We start from the raw sequence: 18,287 nt of genomic DNA, 5'->3' as shown, positions 1-18,287 counted from the left end.
GCGCCCTCAAAGCGCTGAGTGGCAGCTGCCCCTTCAGCCGCTGCTGCCCCCTGTCCCCAGAGCTACTGGCGTTTGTGTTCCCTGGTGTCGTCAGGAAGCACCCTCTCCTCCCCACTCCACAGTGTCTTCTGTCATTCCTAGGATTCGGGCTGCTGCTTTGCCCGGCCTCCACCCCACATCCTTCCTAAGGGACGGCGCTTGCACAGCGGACGGAAAATCTGCACGCCATGGCAGCTGTAATTCAGACAAGGTTTGCGGGAGAGGCTACGGCAAAGAGCTGGGAAGGCTCTCCGGTCGTCATCACTTGGGGGCGTCAGAGGTTTGCCCTGGCTTTTAACATCTTCGGGGTCACAAACCTCTTTGGGAATATGAAAACGTAGAGATCCTTCCCCCCAGAAAATTGCAGACACCAAGGGGTCTTTCAGACAACGGCAGGGCATTCATGGACTCCCACGGCCTTTCTCATGCCCTGATGCAGGAGGGTGATTGAATTGACGTGCTGTCCCCTCGGCTAGGGACAAGGAGTGAGAGTCAGGTCCTTCATTCATTCTCCTGTGAACCCTAGTCTGACCCCCGCCCCCCGCTCCCAGGGCGGCCTCGGCGCTCCCGGGGCGCAGGGGAGGTGGACGCGCCGCCGGGCCCCCGCCCGCGGCCTCAAAGCCCGGCCGGCGCCCCCTCCCCCGGCCCCTCCCCTCCGCCGCGCGAGCCGCTTCCGCGCACGTGACCGCGCCGAGCTTTGGGCTCTGACGAGTTGCAGGGAGCCGGCTGCTCCCGGCCCGCCGTCGCTCCGGCTCTGGCTGCGGCTGCGGCTGCCGCGGCTGCTGTGTCCCGAGCCCGCCCGGCGCCGAGAGCCGGGGCCCCGCGATGGAACCGTGAGTGCAGGCCCGGGCGGCGCGTGAGTGGGTGCGGGGCGGGGGTCCCCCGGGCGCCCGGGCCCGGACTTGGGGCTCCCGCGTCCCGCTCCCGGGAGCCCTGCCGCGGGGCCCCCCGCCCACGTGGAGCTCGGGGCGCAGCCGGGGCTTCGTGGGGGTGACTCGGTTCAGGGGCCCCTCCACGGGCCTGCCGGCCCGGCCGGAGTTAGCAGCGGAGACGGGGTCAGGGATCCGGGGCGGGCCTTGGCCCGAGCGCATCTCAGGAAGGCCCTGCGAGGCCAGCCCTGGCCCTGCTGGTTCCCGGAGAACCTGGTGACCCCCGTCCTTCCCCAGGGCAGCTCCAAGGAGATGGCTGAGGGGTGGCTGGTCCCTCCCGGAGCCCCCGCCCGGCCTCCCCGCTGGAAAGGTGGTGACCCCGTGCCCTGGGCAGTGGCCCTGTTCGTCACGTCTTAGGAAAAGCGCCCTGGGCGCCCTACTGCGTTTTGTGTTGGAGCCCAGCGCCAGGTGGAGAGAGGCGCTCTCCATTGGCGTTTTGGTGATTTTGCCGCGCTGGGAGCCCGCTGCAGCCTCTTTAGATCGGGGGGTACCGAGGTTTATGAGGTTTACAATATGCTGACTTCGGACCTGTTGTTTCCGTGGAGTTCAGGGGTTTTAATGAGGAAAAACCCGTCCAGGGCCCCATGGACGCCATCCCTAAAGCTTGCTTTTGATGCAGCAGAGTCACCTGGGTGCCCCTCAGGGGACATGCGGAAGAGGAGGAGAGAATTAAAAAGAAGTTTAGCACCTGAGTTCCAGATGTGGCGAGAGGGCTGCCCGGAGGCTCTGCAGCGTGGAGCAGGCTGGGCGGGCAGGTTCCCACAACTGAAGGCGGCCCTAAGACGGGACTGTGTGAGTTTCTCCGTGCATGTGAGGTTTTAGAGGTTTGCAGTGGACCCCTGCTGATTGCTCTGACTGTGGACATAAGAGACTCTGAGCGTGTTGCCTGAATGCAAACACGTGTGGTGGAAGAAAGGTTTTTCCTCCTGCTTCTGTAGACGTTTCTGACTTGATCACTTTAACACAGCATAGGAAAGCGGACTTGCACAAAATGTCAGTCCCAGATGGGTGTTTTAGGGGTCTTTCTTTTAATTAAACCCTAGACGGAGATAGGCTAGCAGTACTGCCTCCGTTCAGCTCTGGGGGCGCCGTTCATGTGTGGTATATGTGAGGAGCACCGCTGGGAATACTGCGTGAAATTGTGACCTTGTGGCGGGGTGACAATGTAGCATGTTTAGGAGGTCCTCGCATACCGAGTCTCCTTGGGCCCGCGCTGCACGGCAGCCGGGGTGGCGTGTGGTGGCGTGATCTCCCCAGGACGTGGAGAGGCAGAGAGTTTGAAGCCGTGTGGGTGGTAGCTGTCTGCAGTCCGTGTCTCCTGCGGGAGTCCTGTGCTCTGTTACTTGACAGCCAAGTAGACCCGGCTGAGCCAGTAACTAACGGAGGAGCTGTAAAACCACAGTTTGAATGAAGGGCTTGAGTGGAGTCTTCGAGTTGCTCTCCCCGCGGAGGGTAGGCCATGCGGATGCTCTCCTGTTGAGCAAGGGGCCAGGGGTGTGCTTATCTGGAGGTCAGCCAGCCACCATCGTCCAGTGCTCAGAACGGCATGGACCTGCAAATCACAAAAAAGTCTTTGGCAGCCAATAAACATCCTACCAAAACAAACAAAAAAGCCTGAAAATCTGAAGTGTGTACGGGAATTCAGCGCCTGGGAGGGTCAAAGTGCTCTTGTTGGCAGATGTGACAAGGAGTCCATGGCGACAAAGGTGAGAAGTGACAGGAGCGGGAAGAGAAGCCAGGAGAAGGAGCGGGCTGGGGGAGATTGGAAGAGAATAGAGGGGCCTGCAGGAGCACGCCTAGGGGCCGGGGGATTCACACAGGCCTTTTGCACTGACCTCCCTGTTCAGGTGCAGCCCAGCCTATTCTTTTCAAGAGAGCAGGAGAGATTGCCACCAAAACCAGTCGGAAAAAAAGAGTTCCCAGTTTTAAAACTTTATGCTTAAGTTTCCTGCAAACTCCATTCCTTTTCTGATGATGCCAGGGAAGCAAGAGACGCTGAGAATTCCTGGGGTGGTGGTGGTGGGGAGGATGGGTCAGGTCGTGTCTCAATCAGTTGCTAAATGTGACTAACAGGAACACCTGTTTGAGCTGTTCCTGCGTGGGCCCTGCGTGGCTGAGATTTCTCAGGTTCATTTGTTTCTTTGCTCTTAACTAGCATTTCTCTGCAAACTTGATTCAGGTTGCCTCTTGTGTGTGTCTTGATTGGTATTTACAGCCAGTTTTTAAAGAGTGTGTTTTACATGTCTCCTTCATCCTGGGTGCATTTAAGTGCAGAAATGTGTTATTTAGACTTCTTTTCTGCAGCAGCGAAGGGGTGACACCAGTGAGCACAGTGGAGTCCTGCTGTGGTTGCTGTGGCCCAGGCCTTCTGAGTGTCCTGGTGCTTAAGCAGACAGCAGACCTGGGGCAGAATCCTGTTCCTGCAGCCATAGAGTTGTTTAGGATCGCGTCCCTTCGGATAATTTTTTTTCTGAGCCAGAAGGATCTCTAAAGCTAATGAAAGATGACATAGCGTTTACCGTGTACCAGGTACTGCTGCGGTACTTCACGTACGTCATTTCACGTAAGCCTCATAAACACCCTTCCCATGAAGAAGTTTCTCTTATCCCAGTGTTACAGATGAGAAAACGGGGGTGCAGAGAAGTCAAGTGCGTTTCTCCAGGTCATGGCTAGTAAGTCACAGAGGATGGAAGCCCGGGAGTGGGCTCTAGGGCCCACAGTCTTGAGGGCGATATACTCCCCTGCCTCAGTAACAGCTGGCCCTGACTGTTAGCAAGGCTCCCTTGTCATAACTCGCTTCATTGTCACAGCAGCCCTCGGCGGTGGGGTCCCTCAGTTTCCTGAATTTTACAGTTCAGGAACCAGAGGCCCCGGGAGGTGACGTTGTTACCCCCAGGTCACCCTGCTGGTCAGTGGTGCAGGGGCCTTCCAGCCCAGGGAGTCGGCCTCCAGAGCCCAAGTTCTTAACCACAGGGCCACGCTGCCCAGCATGTGGCCGGCTTCTTTGTTCTGTTTGCAGTGGGAAGGGTAATCGATGACCTGACCAACGCGCTCCTGGCTGTGAGTCACTGGGCTTGCGGCCTGGCAAGGATACACGTGAATTCGTGGTTCCTTGAGGAGCTTAGAGCATCGTTCATTAAAATACTTTTTGAGGTCATTGGGCCTTGAATGTTTGTATAATGGCTTTTTTGAATAACTAAAGATAATTTTTCTGTGATATATTCAAGTTGGTTGATTGAAATTTCAGAATTCCTATTCTGTTCTTCTTCTCAGAGTTTCTCCCTCTCAAACCCCACTAAATGGTGGGTTATTTAAAAAGGAAAGTTTGGTGAGGGGGCCAAAGAGTGAGGGAGTGGTGGGCCTCGTTTCCACCCCTGACCCTGTGGATTCAAATCCCACCTCTGTCTCCTGCTGACCAGGACCTCAGCAGGTGTATACTTTCCCCAGCCTCTATTTTCCCATATATAAAATGGGCTGATGATACCTGCCTCACAGGGAAGCACCTGGCTGGGTACCAAGTAGGTGCATAGGGAACACTGACTCCTCCTGCCCTTTCCTGCAGTTGGTTGGGTTCTGAACCAGAGGAGGGGACATTTTACACAGTGAATCATCAGGGATATCGGTTGGATGAAAACTGAGATTAAAAAAGGGGGGGGCAGGGGAAAAGCACAACCATTACTATTAATAACTGACATGATTGAGTTCTTCCTCTGTGCTTACTACACTGTTCTAAGTGTTTCATTTTTCGTCTGTGCTCCCACTGGTCCTGTGGGTGTCATTCTGCCTGTCTTTGGTTTGCAGACGAGGATGCCGACATCCTGAGAAGTTACCTGGTTGCCCAGGGAAGTGGGGGAGCCAGGATTTGAACCCAGACTTACGGGCACCAGGCCAGTGCTCTGGGCCCCGGGAGACAAATGATTTTTATACAGATGATGAGAAAAATAAAATCCTAACTAAAACTTGAGAACAGACTGAGAGATCAAAAATCCCTTTCCACTGCCCAGACTCTAATTTTTTAATTCTAAAGTGGGAAATCTGGGTATGAGGTGAGCAAACAGCAAACTTTGTAATCCCAAAACAGCTTCAGTCTTACCTGCCTGCTGTACCGTGACTTGATGAGCTGAGACGAAATATGTAATTCTGTGGTGTCGTAAAGATGTGTCAAAATTGGACAAGATCCATGATGGCATTTTTCTGGGAAAGAAGTCTTCAGATTTCAAAAAAAAAACAAAACAATGCAACATGATTCCGAGACCCCTGCAGCTCCCGGTGCTGCTTTCTCCTGCCCGGCTGCATGCCGGTCGCCCCGGGGGCTCCGTCAAAGGCAGAGGTTGTGGTGCTGGTGTCCTCCCATCCTGCTCTCCGCGTCGCTTAGAGACGCACCTCGAGGCGTTTTCTCGCCTTCCCTGCTCACCGAGTTCTGTCCATTTCATGGTCATTCTGCTCCAGGCCCATAAAGAGGCTCATCGAGTACTCACCTCCCCTGCAGTTTCTTTCTAGTGCTGCTTTATTAACTCCTGTGAGACCTGCGTGGGAGGGAGAGGTGCTGAGTAGGAAAAGGAGTGTTGGCTGTGGCCTGTCGGGAGTGCTCGATGGCCCTAATGGGGACACGGGCTTTCCCGCTGGCCAGCGAAGGAAGGGGCGTCTGACCAAGGGTGTGACCTCAGTGGGAGGTCAGGGGTCTGGTTTTCAATGCGTCACACTTGAGATGCCTACCAGATATCCAAGTGGAGCTGTCAAGTAGGCTTTTCATGTAAGTCCAGAGTCTGGCTGGGCTGAGATACGAATGTGGAATTGCCCGCATGTGCATTGTCTCTAAAGCCTGAAACAGGATGAGATCATCTGGGGAGTGGGAGTAGAGAAGAGAGGCCTAGAGCAGCGTCATGCCAAGGAGCCCCAGTAAGGTGAAGATGGTGCTCACCTGTGCAGAGCCCTACAGAATAAGTTTTCCAGCCATTCTCATGGGAATTGAAGTCTCCAAAGATTCACCTTCTTTGGAAGCCGTCTCTTGGAAGTGGTTATGAATATGCATCATGGAGGGAAGGCAGGGCTTACAGTGATTTGGATTAAAGCTGCAATTTTGGGCGTTGGCTTTCCAAGAAATGTGTTTTTAGTTTCTCTAGGAAATATGTCTGTGATATTGTAAGTTACCCATGAAAATTGAGATTAATTTAGCAGGAACCTAAAGAGTACAAGCTGGTGCCAAGGCGACAATCTGTTCCATTGCATTTGAAAGGTCTTCCAAGGGCATGGGGGCTCCAAAGAGACCAGAATTTTCAAGTGTGTGTTTTAGATGCCTGAGTGTGGAAAGATCCATGGACCTGGAGAGGAAGACTGATGTATGGGACCCATCGAGAGAAGAAAAAGAGAGACACTGATCATGAGCTGGCAGGGTTTTGTAGGAAGTCTTCCTGCCGTGGTTACCTAGGTAGAAGATTGCGTCGGCAGCTGTGCTTGACCTGGCCAGGTTGCATGGGGAAATGGGGAGCCCTTTCCCTGCTCCGTAGCATCTCACCACCAATTTGAGGGGACGACATGAACGCTTTGGAGAAAACTAACAAAAGTTGAGTCGAATAGATGTTTTCTGAATGCACACCATGTGTCTGTCTGGTGTCCATGTGGGTAGATTGATGCTTTATTTTCAGGCACTCAGCTATGTAGTGCAGGCCACACATGTTGTAGTGGTTTAAAGGCCTGGGCAGCCATGAGAGGTGGAGAAGCGAGGGAAAGCTTCATGGAGAAGGTGGGACACACAGGTGAGCCATGAATGCTGGGTAGTCTGGACTCAGGCTTGACCACGGTGGGAAGTTTTATAGAAGTTAAGCCCTAAGCCCTGGAGTCTGACGCTTGTGTTTGAGCGCAGCCTCTGCTTTGAGATCTAGGGCAGGTCACCTACCTTGCTGAGCCTGAGCTTTCTCATCTGTGAGATGGGGCTGTTAGTAGTCCCTACCTGAGAAGGCAGCTGTGGTGGCTAAGGAGGTAGTGATTCTCGCAGGGTACATGCAGGACGGTGGGAATTTAGGGGCGGATTTGGGGGCCTCGAAGGCCATAGGAAGGCATTTGAACTCAGTCGAGTCGCTCTCTGTGTCGGGGCAGCATGTTAACAGTGCCGTAATACCCGCACGGGAAGGCGCAGCTGGAAGGCTGCCGCAGGGGCCGAGTGGGAGGTGATGAGGGCCTGGACCGCGGGACTGGTGTGCTGGGGGTGCACAGAAGAGAGGCGTCACCTCTTCCGGGCTGGCTGTGTGGGATGAATGAGAGACGGACGTCGGAGGTGGTGACTCCAGGGTTTCCGGAGGTGGGGATGGAGAAAGGCGAGAGGCCGGAAATGGGCAGTGGAAGCAGGTTTTTCGTTTCTGTTATTTTGTTTTTTAATGGGTTCAGTCTTAAACCTATTGACCGTGATGGGATGTAGGACTCCTAAGGGAAAGTGTCTTGGGAGCCACGAGGTTTGAGTGGGGTCGGGGCAGGCAGGACGCTGGGGATGGTCCTGGAGGCGGAAGGACCGTTAACGAGGAAGCAGGAGGTCCACGGGTGTTGGAGGGCCCGCGTGGGGTCCTGACTCTGGGCTGGAGAGTTCCCAGAAGGGGATGGGCGGCTGTAGAGGAGGAGATGAGGGTGGCTCGGAGCCCGCTGGGTGCTCGGCCGCGTCTGTTTTCCGCGTCGCAGTCTGGCTTCTGCAGAGGCGCTCCTCCAGCCGGCGGCCCGATCACAGGGCGGCGTGACGGCTGTCTGCCCACGGGGACACGCCGGCTGCGGGCTGCTTTACGTTGGCCGGGCTGTTCAGCAGGCAGGGGGCATGGGCAGCAGGCAGAGGAGCTGCCGGGGGCCGCGTCGGGGCAGGAAGCCGGAGGCGGCGAGGGGCCGGGCGAAGCCCGCGGGGGCGGCCCGGGCTGCTCTCCGTGACTCTCCGCCGCCGCGGCTTCTCCAGCCGTCACGACGGCGCCCGGGCGTTCCGTGGACTGTGGTCAGCCGTGTGGGCCTGTGGTTCGTCGGGAATCAGGTGCGGTCCCCGAGGTGCCGGCGGCCTCTGGGTTCTCGGCGAACTGCGTCAGAGCTTTCGGTGACGCGTCGTGAGCAGGCCGGTGGAGACGGAGGCGTCGGCGGCTGGGTCCTGCAGTCTGGGCGCCGGCCCCGCCCGGGACACCGGGGCTGCAGCGTCCCCCGCCCCCCCCCCCCCCCCCCGGCATGAGGCTGCCTGAGGTGGTGTCCTGTCGCTCGGGAGACGGGGACGGAGGGGAACGAGGCCCGTTGCCCACCCTGTCCCCAGCAAGCCCTGGTCAGCGGGGCTGCTTGTGCGGTGACGTCTGCTCACGCGGGGGCTTGTTTTGCTGCCTCCGTGTCTTTTTTTGTCCAGCTGGGTGAGGCTCGATTGCCGAGGCAGGAACGTATCTCATAAATGGGATTGAAGTGGAAGTTTTAAGGAAGGGGAAACGACAGACCTTTATTGAGTTCCCGAGGAGAAAACTGGAAAAAGACCCTGCGTGGTCCGTGTGCCGCGGGCTTTTGGCCTTGTGCCGTCGTCTTTCTGAAGCCTCCTTCTCACCTGCTGAGTAGCTGGGCTTTTATAGTAAATCATTGATAATGCGTTTTGTTGGTAATGTTTTAAAAATCAAATTTTAGATGTAACTTTTCTTATTCTGTTTTCCTCTGCTTCCAAGCCCTCTGTTCTGTGCTTCCACCTCTGCTGGGGAGCTCTTGGTGCCCCTCAGAGCCCCAGGGTCACCCCGAGAGCAGCCCGGGGGAGGGGGGGCCGTGAATGACTTTGTGTAATTTTTTAAAACGACTTTCGATTTACAGAAGAGTGGCAAAGACAGCACCGAGTGTTTCTGCGCACCTTTCACGGGGCTTCCCCTCGTGTCGGTGTCCAGAACCCGTGGCACGTTTGTTAGCGCTCAGGTCGGCATCGGGGCAGTGCTGTTCACACCTGACCGTGTTTGCACGTCCCCAGCATCTAGTCCGTTTAGCTTCATGCACTGTTGCTCCACGTGGAGATGCGCAGCTACGAGGAAGTCTTCCCTCTGCAGGGTGTGCTGAGGCCTCTCATGGGAGGGGGAGGAGGGGACAGGGAAGCGACACAGGAGCCCTTCCTCGTGCCAGCCCTGCACCCACCCCACCTGGCTTCCACAGAGGCCCTCGTGGGGTGGGGGGGCGGGGTCCGCTCGCTTCCGTCCTGCTTCCCAGAGCCTCCTTCCGGCAGCGCCGGGACAGCCAAGGGCAGAGCTGTGGCATCTTGGGCAAGAGTCCTGCCGTCTCTAGACCTCGGGCTCCCCGTGTGCAAATCCAAGGAGCCGGACTTCCACCCTGACGCGATTTCTGGCTCTAATAGTGTAAGGCTTTCGGGCCTCTTAGGATCTTTAGGGTCCAAAATCTGAGTTGGAATCAGGCCACTTAATTCACGAGCTCTCACTCCCCATGCACAGCGGGGTCATTGGTGGTCCAGCCTTCAGACCTGAGTCCCAGAGGGAAAGACACTGGTTCCTTTATTTCTTCGCTGGTCCCGTCACCCAGTGAAGCACGGGGATGCGGATTTGAAAGTTCACTCACCGGGGCCTGGCAGGAAAGCGCTGACTCAGTGTCAGCAAAGCCACGTCAGAGAGACTTAGGGCCACCTTTGCCCCGAGATGTCGCCCAGCTGGTTTCCAGCTCGGGACTGGCTGCCTTGGTGTAAGGGAGAGGGTGTGTGTGTGCACACGGCCGTGAACTTGATACCGCAAGAGCAAACGCCTTCCCTCCCTTTCCGGTTCAGAGGCCTATTGTCCCCCTCCCGGTGGGGGTCTGTTGTCACCTTCCTGAGAGTCAGGCACGAGAAACTCCTCCTGCCCGCTCAGCTCCCCAGACCAGGAAGCGCTGGGCACGGAAGAGGAGGTCAGGAGCAAAGCAAGACAGAACACCCCCCTGGCTCTCATCTCTCGGGGTTCTGGGTCTCCTCGGCGGGCTACAGGTTGGGGGCCGGCCTCCCCTTTGTCTCGGGGGAATCGGAGCTGGGCCTGCGCCTGCGTTCCAGCCTGTCTGGGGCTGCCTGTAGGGGCAGCGTTGAGGACCTGCCGCTCTCCAGCGTTTATGTCTGTCCTTGACAGACCTCCCTTCTGTTTCCCGGCTCCTGGTGTAGGGAGTTCTAAAAGACCAGTGAGACCTACCCCACCACCATTTTCTTCTGACCAAAGAAGGAAGTAGGGATGAATAGGAGGGAGCCGATGCTAGGGTGTTAGGACGCATCCTCTGCATTGCTTTCATATCGGTGTCACTCGCAGAAAACCGCGGCAGCTTGCTGAGTTGCATCAAAAGCAGACCCCAAGTGAAGGCCAGGCTGAGCTTCACCACGACGGGTGAGGCCAGTGACGGGGGGAGCCCTGGCCAGGAAACACAAAGCTGGGGGCTGGCGGGAAGATCGGCTAGGACATACGATTCCGGGGCGCCTGGAACCCCCAGTCTGGGCTTGACTGTGGCCTCTGCGTGTGAGGAGTTAGGGTCCTCCCTGCGCCTGGACTCTGCTCTAGCTGCTGAAAACAGGGGTGTGGAGGGGTTCAGCCCCACTCTGGGGCCTGGCGAACGTGCCCTGAGTGGGCTTTGAAGCGCCTTCTCCTGCCACGAGGGTGGGGTTTGCCTGGCCCCCTGCGGCACGGGGTGCCAGGCCCAGAACATACCAGAATGGCCCCCACCCCAGCAGTGGTCACTGAGGTTATTTAGGTGGTTTCGTCAGCCAAGTCACCTGGTTTGAGAATAGGTCCTCTTCTGAGGCGAGGGCTCGCAGGTGGGGGAGGCCCTCGCCCCGCCGCCCCTCACCCCGGCTTCTCCCCGCAGGCTGGCGCCCATGCGGCTGTACACGCTCTCCAAGCGCCACTTCGTCCTCGTGTTCGTCGTCTTCTTCGTCTGTTTCGGCCTGACCGTCTTCGTGGGGATCAGAGGTGAGCAGCAGTTTTCCATTTGTTTCTTTAATTGAAGTGAAGTCGATGTACAATGTTGTGTTAGTTTCCACTGTACAGCAAAGTTATTCAGTTATACCTATTATATATTCTTTTTCATATTCTTCTCCATTATGGTTTATTACAGGATACTGAATATAGTTCCCTGTGCTGTACAGTAGGACTTCGTTGTTTATCCATTTTATATGTAATAGTTTGCATCTGCTAATCCCAAACTCCCGATCCAACCCTCTCACGCCTCCTCTCCACCTTGGCAGCTACAAGTCTGTTCTCTGTCTGCGACTGTTTCTGTTTTGTAAGTAAGTTCATTTGTGTTATATGTTAGATTCCACATATAAGTGGTAGCATATGGTCATTGTCTTTCTCTTTCTGACTTCATTTAGTATGATAAGCTCTAGGTCCATCCATGTAGCTGCAAATGGCATTACTTCATTCTTTTTTATGGCTGAGTAGTATTCCATTGTATGTATGTTCCACATCTTCTTTATCCATTCATCTGTCATTGGACATTTAGGTTGTTTCCATGTCCTGGCTATTGTAAATAGTGCTGCTATGAACATAGGGGTGCATATATCTTTTTGAATTATAGTGTTGTCCGGATATAAGCATATAGGAGTGGGATTGCTGGATCATAGGACAACTCTATTTTTAGTTTTTGAGAAACCTCCGTACTGTTCTCCATAGTGGCTGCACCAATTTACATTCCCACCAACAGTGTAGGTTCCCTTTTCTCCACACCCTCTCCAGCATTTGTTATTCGTAGATTTTTTAAATGATGGCCATTCTGACTGGTGTGAAGTGGTACATCACTGTAGTTTTGTTTGTTTGTTTGTTTGTTTTTTATAAATTTATTTATTTATTTTTGGGTGTGTTGGGTCTTCGTTTCTGTGCGAGGGCTTTCTCTAGTTGCGGCGAGCGGGGGCCACTCTTCATCGCGGTGCGTGGGCCTCTCACTGTCGTGGCCTCTCTTGTTGTGGAGCACAGGCTCCAGACGCGCAGGCTCAGTAGTTGTGGTTCATGGGCCTAGTTGCTCCGTGGTATGTGGAATCTTCCCAGACCAGGGCTTGAACCCGTGTCCCCTGCATTGGCAGGCAGATTCTCAACCACTGTGCCACCAGGGAAGCCCCACATCACTGTAGTTTTGATGTTCATTTCTCTAATAATTAGCAATGTTGAGCATCTTTTCATGTGCCTATTGGCCATCTCTATGTCTTCTTTAGAGAAATGTCTATGTAAGTCTTGTGCCCATTTATTGATGTTTTTTTTTGTTGTTGTTATTGAGTTGTATGAACTGTTTGTATATTTTGGAAATTAAGACCTTGTCAATCACATCATTTGCAAATATTTTCTCCTAGTTCATAGGTTGTCTTTTCATTTTGTTTATGGTTTCCTTTGCTGTGTAAAAGCTTATAAGTTTAATCAGGTCCCATTTGTTTATTTTTTATTTTATTTCTATTGCCTAGGGAGACTGACGTAAGAAAACATTGCTACAATTTACATCAGAGAATGTTTTGCCTATATTCTCTTCTAGGAGTTTTATGGTGTCATGTCTTATATTTAAGTCTTTAAGGCATTTTGAATTTATTTTTGTGTATGGTTTGAGGGTATGTTCTAACTTTATTGATTTACATGCAGCTGTCCAACTTTCCCAGCACCACTTGCTGAATAGACTGTCTTTTCTCCATTGTATGTACTTGCCTCCCTTGTCAAAGATCAATTGACCATAGGTGTATGGGTTTATTTTGGGGATCTTTATTCTGTCCCATTGATCCATATGTCTGTTTTTGTGCCAATACCATGCTATTTTGATTACTGTAGCTTTATAGTATTGTCTGACGTCTGGGAGGGTTATGCCACCAGCTTTCTTCTTTTTCCTCAGGATTGCTTTGGCAATTCTGGGTCTTTTATGGTTCCATGTAAATTTTAGGATTATTTGTCCTAGTTTTGTGAAAAATGTTATGGGTAATTTGATAGGGATAGCATTAAATCAGTGGATTGCTTTGAGTAGTATGGCCATGTTAACAATATTAATTCTCCTAATCCAAGAACATGGGATATTTTTCCACTTCTTTAAATCATCTTCAGTTTCCTTTATCAGTGTTTATAGCTCTCAGGGTACAAGTCTTTTACCTCCTTGGTCAGGTTTATTCCTGAGTATTTTTTAATTAATTAATTAATTAATTTTTATTTTATTTTTGGCTACATTGGGTCTTCGTTGCTGCACGTGGGCTTTCTCTAGTTGTGGTGAGCGAGGGCTACTCTTCGTTGTGGTGTGCGGGCTTCTCATTGGGGTGGCTTCTCTTGTTGTGGAGCCTGGGCTCTAGGCGTGCGGACTTCAGTAGTTGTGGCACGCGGGCTCAGTAGTTGTGGCTCGAGGGCTCTAGAGTGCAGGTTCTGTAGTTGTGGCACATGGGCTTAGTTGCTCCACAGCATGTCGGATCTTCCTGGAGCAGGGATCAAACCCGTGTCCCCTGCATTGACAGGCGGATTCTTAACCACTGCGCCACCAGGGAAATCCTGTATTTTATTTTTTTGATGTGATTTTAAAAGGGATTTTTTTTTTTACTTTCTCTTCTGATATTTTATTGTCAGTGTAAATAAATGCAACCAATTTCTGTATGTTAATCTTGTATCCTGCTACCTTGCTGAATTCGTTTATCAGTTCTAATAGTTTTTGCATGGATTCTTTGGGGTTTTCTATAAATAGCATTATGTCATCTGCATATAATGACAGTTTTACCTCTTCCCTTCCAATTTGGATACGCTTTATTTCTTTTTCTTGTCCAGTTGCTGTGGCTAGGACTTCCAGTACTCTGTTGAATAGAGATGGTGAGTGTGTGCCTCCTTGTCTTGCTCCAGATTTTAGCGGGAAGGCTTTCAGCTTTTCACTGTTGAGTATTATGTTGGCTGTGGGTTTGTCATAAATAACTTTTATTATGTTGAGACAGGTTCCCTCTTTACCCACTTTGATAAGAGTTTTTTATCATGAATGGATGTTGAATTTTATCAAATGCTTTTTCTGCATCTGTTGAGATGATCGTGTGGTTTTCGTCTTTTGTTGCTGTGCAGTATCACATTGATTGATTTGTGTATGTTGAGCCATCCTTGTTACCCTGGGATGAATCTCACTTGGTCATAGTGTATGATCTTTTTTATATGTTGTTGGATTTGGTTTGCTAATATTTTGTTGAGAATTTTTGCATCTATATTCATCAAAGATATTGGCCTGTAATTTTCTTTTTTGGTGGTGTCTTTGTCCGGTTTTGGTATCAGGGTGCTGGTGTCTTCATAGAATGACTTTGGGACTGTTCCCTGAGGTGAGGCACAGTTTTTGACCATCTTATCGTTTATGGTTACCTTGGTGCAGTGCCATTCAGCCCGGCCCAGCTGTACCCACTTGCTCTCACCTCCTAACGGCCCCATCATGGAGGGTGGCACACGGAGGGGTGACCCTGGTCCTGCCCTGCAGAGCAGCCAGGGCCTACACTCAGCTTGGCAGCGCCAGGCGGCCTTGACCGTGTACCTTGTGTTGGAAGAGTCTGTTGGGTTCCAGGCCCCGCCTGGGTGCTGGGGAATCCAGAACATGCTGGCTGATTGGGGAGCTGGGCCATATAAATGGTTCCAGTGCAGCAGATTCTGGGGAGGGAGGGAGATAGCGGTGAACATGGGCGGGGAAGGCCACTGAGGAGCAGGGAGGCTGCTGTGGCGACACCCAGAGCAGGAGGGAGCCTGCAGGTGCAGTTTGAGGGGAAGAGCCACCCATCACCGTCTGAGCTTCGAAAATGCCTCTGAAATCACCCAGTCCAGCCCCCTTTCACACAGATGGGAAATGGAGAACCAAAGTCAGGTTTCCAGAAACCCAGGTCTCTTCAGTCCAGGGGTAGGAGATCAGGAGCCTGCTTAGGCTGTTCCTCCTGCCCTCCTAAATACCCTTTTCAGTGAGGGTAGTTTATTTTAACTACAGCACTTAACATTAACGTGTGAAAGACAGTTGGGCTTAACCTATCCCAGAGGCAGTTGTGCCTCAAAAGGCTGGTTTCTTTTTTTTTTTTTTTTTTTTAGTTTTTTTTTTTTGGCCACGCTGTGCGGCATGTGGGATCCTAGTTCCCCGACCAGGGATCGAACCCGTGCCCACTGCAGTGGAAGCGCGGAGTCTCAACCCCTGGACCGCCAGGGAAGTCCCAAAAGGCTGGTTTCTTGACCTGAACTGAAGCTTAGGTAGTGAATGGGCTGAGGAAGCTGGGGGAGAGGGTGGTTATTTAGGTGCCATTTGTCTCCTGCTGATGAAGATGAGGATGGTGACAACAGCAGTTGTGTCCAGCCTCTTCTTTTTCTCCCCGTGAATTCACCAAGGAATCCCAATTACATGAGTCACAGCACGAGACACCTCGGTTATCTTACTTGATTTTCACAACTGTCCGTTAAGATTGGTAGGGGAGGCGTTAGTATTCTCCTGGGTCTCCAGTCTCACAGCACTTCAGCCCACTCTTGTTTCCTTAAGCACCAACATCCATGATTATATGAAACCTTCTCCACTCTTGCAGAAATGAAAAGTGTTGCACCAAGGCTGAGATGAAAAAGACCACGTCAGGATTTCCATCTCCGTTTCCTTCTGTAGAGTACTAGCGTTAGCAGGTTCTCCAGAGAAACAGACCAGTATGTATATATGGAACAGAACCAGATCTGTTTATATAGATTCAGGTATATAGTTTTATTGTAAGGAATTGGCTCACGTGCTTCTGGACACTGAGAAGTCCCCAGATCTGCATTCAGCAAGCTGGAGACCCAGGATTGCCAGTGGTGTAAGTTCCGTTCTGAGCCCAAGTCCATCCAAACGCAGGAGAAGACTGATGTCCCAGCTTGAAGACAGTCAGGGAAGGAGAGCAAATTCTTCCTCGCTCACTCAGCCTTTTTGCTGTATTCAGGCCTTCAGTGAATTGGCTGAGGCCTACCCATGCTGGGGAGGGAAGCCCGCTTTACTCAGCTACCCATTCAAATGTTCATCTCATCCAGAAACCTTCAGTGCACAATTAGAATAATGTTCAACCAGATATCTGGGCACATAAACCCCACAGATCCACCCCCTGTCAACTTGGCATCCATGCACGTCTCCTTAAACCATACCTGATCTCCAAATAAAGACAATAACAAGGTCATTGTTCCTTCTGACGTGATAGCAACTACCCTGCATATAACCCAGAACTCACGGCCCCTTTCGCAGGAGAGCAGGTAGGGTCCTTGAGTGATGTTTACTCTTCTTCGTATCCGGTAACTTAAATACTGTGATATAAAGTCAATAATACAGCTTCTGTTACTTGATAAGGGAATAAGAGAGGGAAGAAAACAAAGGTATTTGCTTAGTGTATGTATTTATGCACACAAACATACTCATGACAAAGTAAGGAGGAAATATTCATGACAGTTAAAGTCCTTGTGCCTGTAACTAGTCAGGTGGTCATAGCTGCTATTTATAACTACCTTATTCCATGACCTGTTCCACATTTCATTTGCCTTCAGCAAGCACCTCCACTGGTCGTGGTCCTCTACCTGGTGGGATGACCCAAACCTTCACTCCTAAAGAGTCTGGGCCATTAGTGTTCCTGCCTGAATTGGGTTGCTGTAGTTCTCCACTGACCTCAATCCCAGGGCCTGGTAATACTGAGAGATGCCCTAAGCGATCTCCTTAGATGTACTCCTCCCTGCCTCCAGCGTGGAGTAGGGGTCAGGGCAGTCACCCCGGCCCGCGCAGGAGCCCCCTGCTTTGCCTGTCGACTCCGAGCCATGAGGAGCTCACGGTAGCTGGGTGGCGGTGTTAATTCCAGCGCAGTGTCTCCAGGTGGAAGCATTCCTCCCTGTGGAACTCAGCCCTCTAGGCCAGCAGAGCGTCGGGCTGTGGGGACAGCAGGCACACATTTTGCTAGCGGGTCGCCTGGGGTAGTAGTGGTGCCCATTTCCACCCCTGGATTGCTGGACCTGTGTATACCGGCTATGGGAGAATCGGCTCCACGTAATTGGACGCCAAATCCATACCCAGAGGGTCTGTTGCAGTCAGGACAGGACACTGCCCCTTCCACGATGGAAGTGGTCCAGTGTGATCAGCCTGCCGCCAGGTCGCTGGCTGATGGCCGCGGGGAAGGGTGTGATGCCGGGCTCAGTGCTGATCTCTGCTGCTGGCAGGTTGGGCACTCGGCGGTGGCTGTAGCCAGGTCGGCCTTGGTGCGTGACGTCCACGTTGCCCAGCCCATGTGTCACCTCCATCCCTGCCACCGTGGCCCCTTTGTTCACGAGCCCACTGGGCGATGACGGGTGGATACCGATCCGTAGAATGGATTATTCTCTCCACGTGTTGATTTGGATCCTCTTCTGCTGAGGTCACCCTTTGGTGAGGTCACCCTTTGGCGAGCATTCACATGGGACACAAACATCTTCACCTTTTTTGCCCATTCATAGAGGTCTAGCCACATACTTCTTCCCCAGATTTCTTTGTCACCAGTTTGCCAATCACGTTCCTTCGGAGTATCTGACCATTCAGCAAACCAGTGGCCACAGCCCAAGAACCAGTAAACAGCTGCACATCAGGCCATTTCTCCTTCCAAGCAACATGAGCAGCCAGGTGCTCCAGGTTCTGCCCACTGCGGGGATTTCCGTCACCTTGTCCTTCAGGGGTGTCCATGGAGGGGCTGTGGCTCTGCAGCTGTCCACTGGGGGGCGGCGTCCGCACATCGGGCAGAGTCCAGGCCCCGTCTTCTCTTCTCCGGCCGCTCATCGCGGGGAGCTCCCCGTGGGGCCGTAGGTGTGGGCTGGGAGGAGAAGGCAGTGTCGCGGGAGTGGGGGCCGCGGCATTTGGCCACTTCCTCGTGTGACTTGAGCCTTCCAAGGGCCTGCTCGGGCGGATCACATATGTAGCGCTTCCATTCGATGGTGGGGTGCTGCTGTGCACGCCCGGCTTTATGGCTGATGGATCAGGTAACACCCAGGTCCTGATGGGCAGCTCAGGTCACATGGTGACTTGTTGGTCTGTGGTTAAGCATTCAGTCTGTGTCAGGCCAAGAGCTGTTTCTCAAAAGGAGAGTGGTTGTCTGTGGAGGACGGCAGGGCTTCGCTCCAAAACCCTCAGGGCGTGCGCTGAGATTCATCCACCAGAGGCTCCAAACAGCCTCCCTTTCTGCCGCTGGTGCTTCAGGCACCACTGGACCTGCCGGATCACGTGACCCGAGCGGAGACCATCTCCCATGGTGGCCTGACCCGTGAGGAGCCTCCTCTTGTTCTGGGCCCCACTCAAAATCGGCAGCTTTTTGGGTCACTAGGTAGATAGGCCACAGTGTCACATCCAGATTAGGAGCACGTTGCCTCCGAAATCCAAAAGGGGCCCACTAGGCGTTGTATCTCCGTT

At 52.9% G+C, this 18,287-nt stretch overlaps 1 protein-coding gene across 5 annotated transcripts in view; it reads left to right on the top strand.

Moving 5' to 3' along the window:
• The first annotated feature begins 209 nt into the window (after positions 1 to 209).
• The window catches only part of TMEM181 (transmembrane protein 181), a 51,668-nt gene continuing 33,590 nt past the window's right edge, over positions 210 to 18,287 (top strand). Inside the window, exons 1-2 of one of the 5 annotated variants that reach the window (XM_082634203.1) lie at positions 210 to 250; positions 10,773 to 10,876. In XM_082634203.1, coding sequence (XP_082490329.1) covers positions 228 to 250; positions 10,773 to 10,876 — 127 coding nt within the window. In that variant the 5' untranslated portion in view covers positions 210 to 227. The other 4 variants (XM_082634204.1, XM_082634207.1, XM_082634206.1 and 1 more) reach the window with 4 other exon arrangements.

The sequence above is a fragment of the Mesoplodon mirus genome, assembly GCF_964341445.2.
Source record: "Mesoplodon mirus genome assembly, chromosome: 10".
NCBI classification, from domain to species: Eukaryota; Metazoa; Chordata; class Mammalia; order Artiodactyla; family Ziphiidae; genus Mesoplodon; species Mesoplodon mirus.
This window is presented reverse-complemented; position numbering and strand designations above follow the sequence as displayed.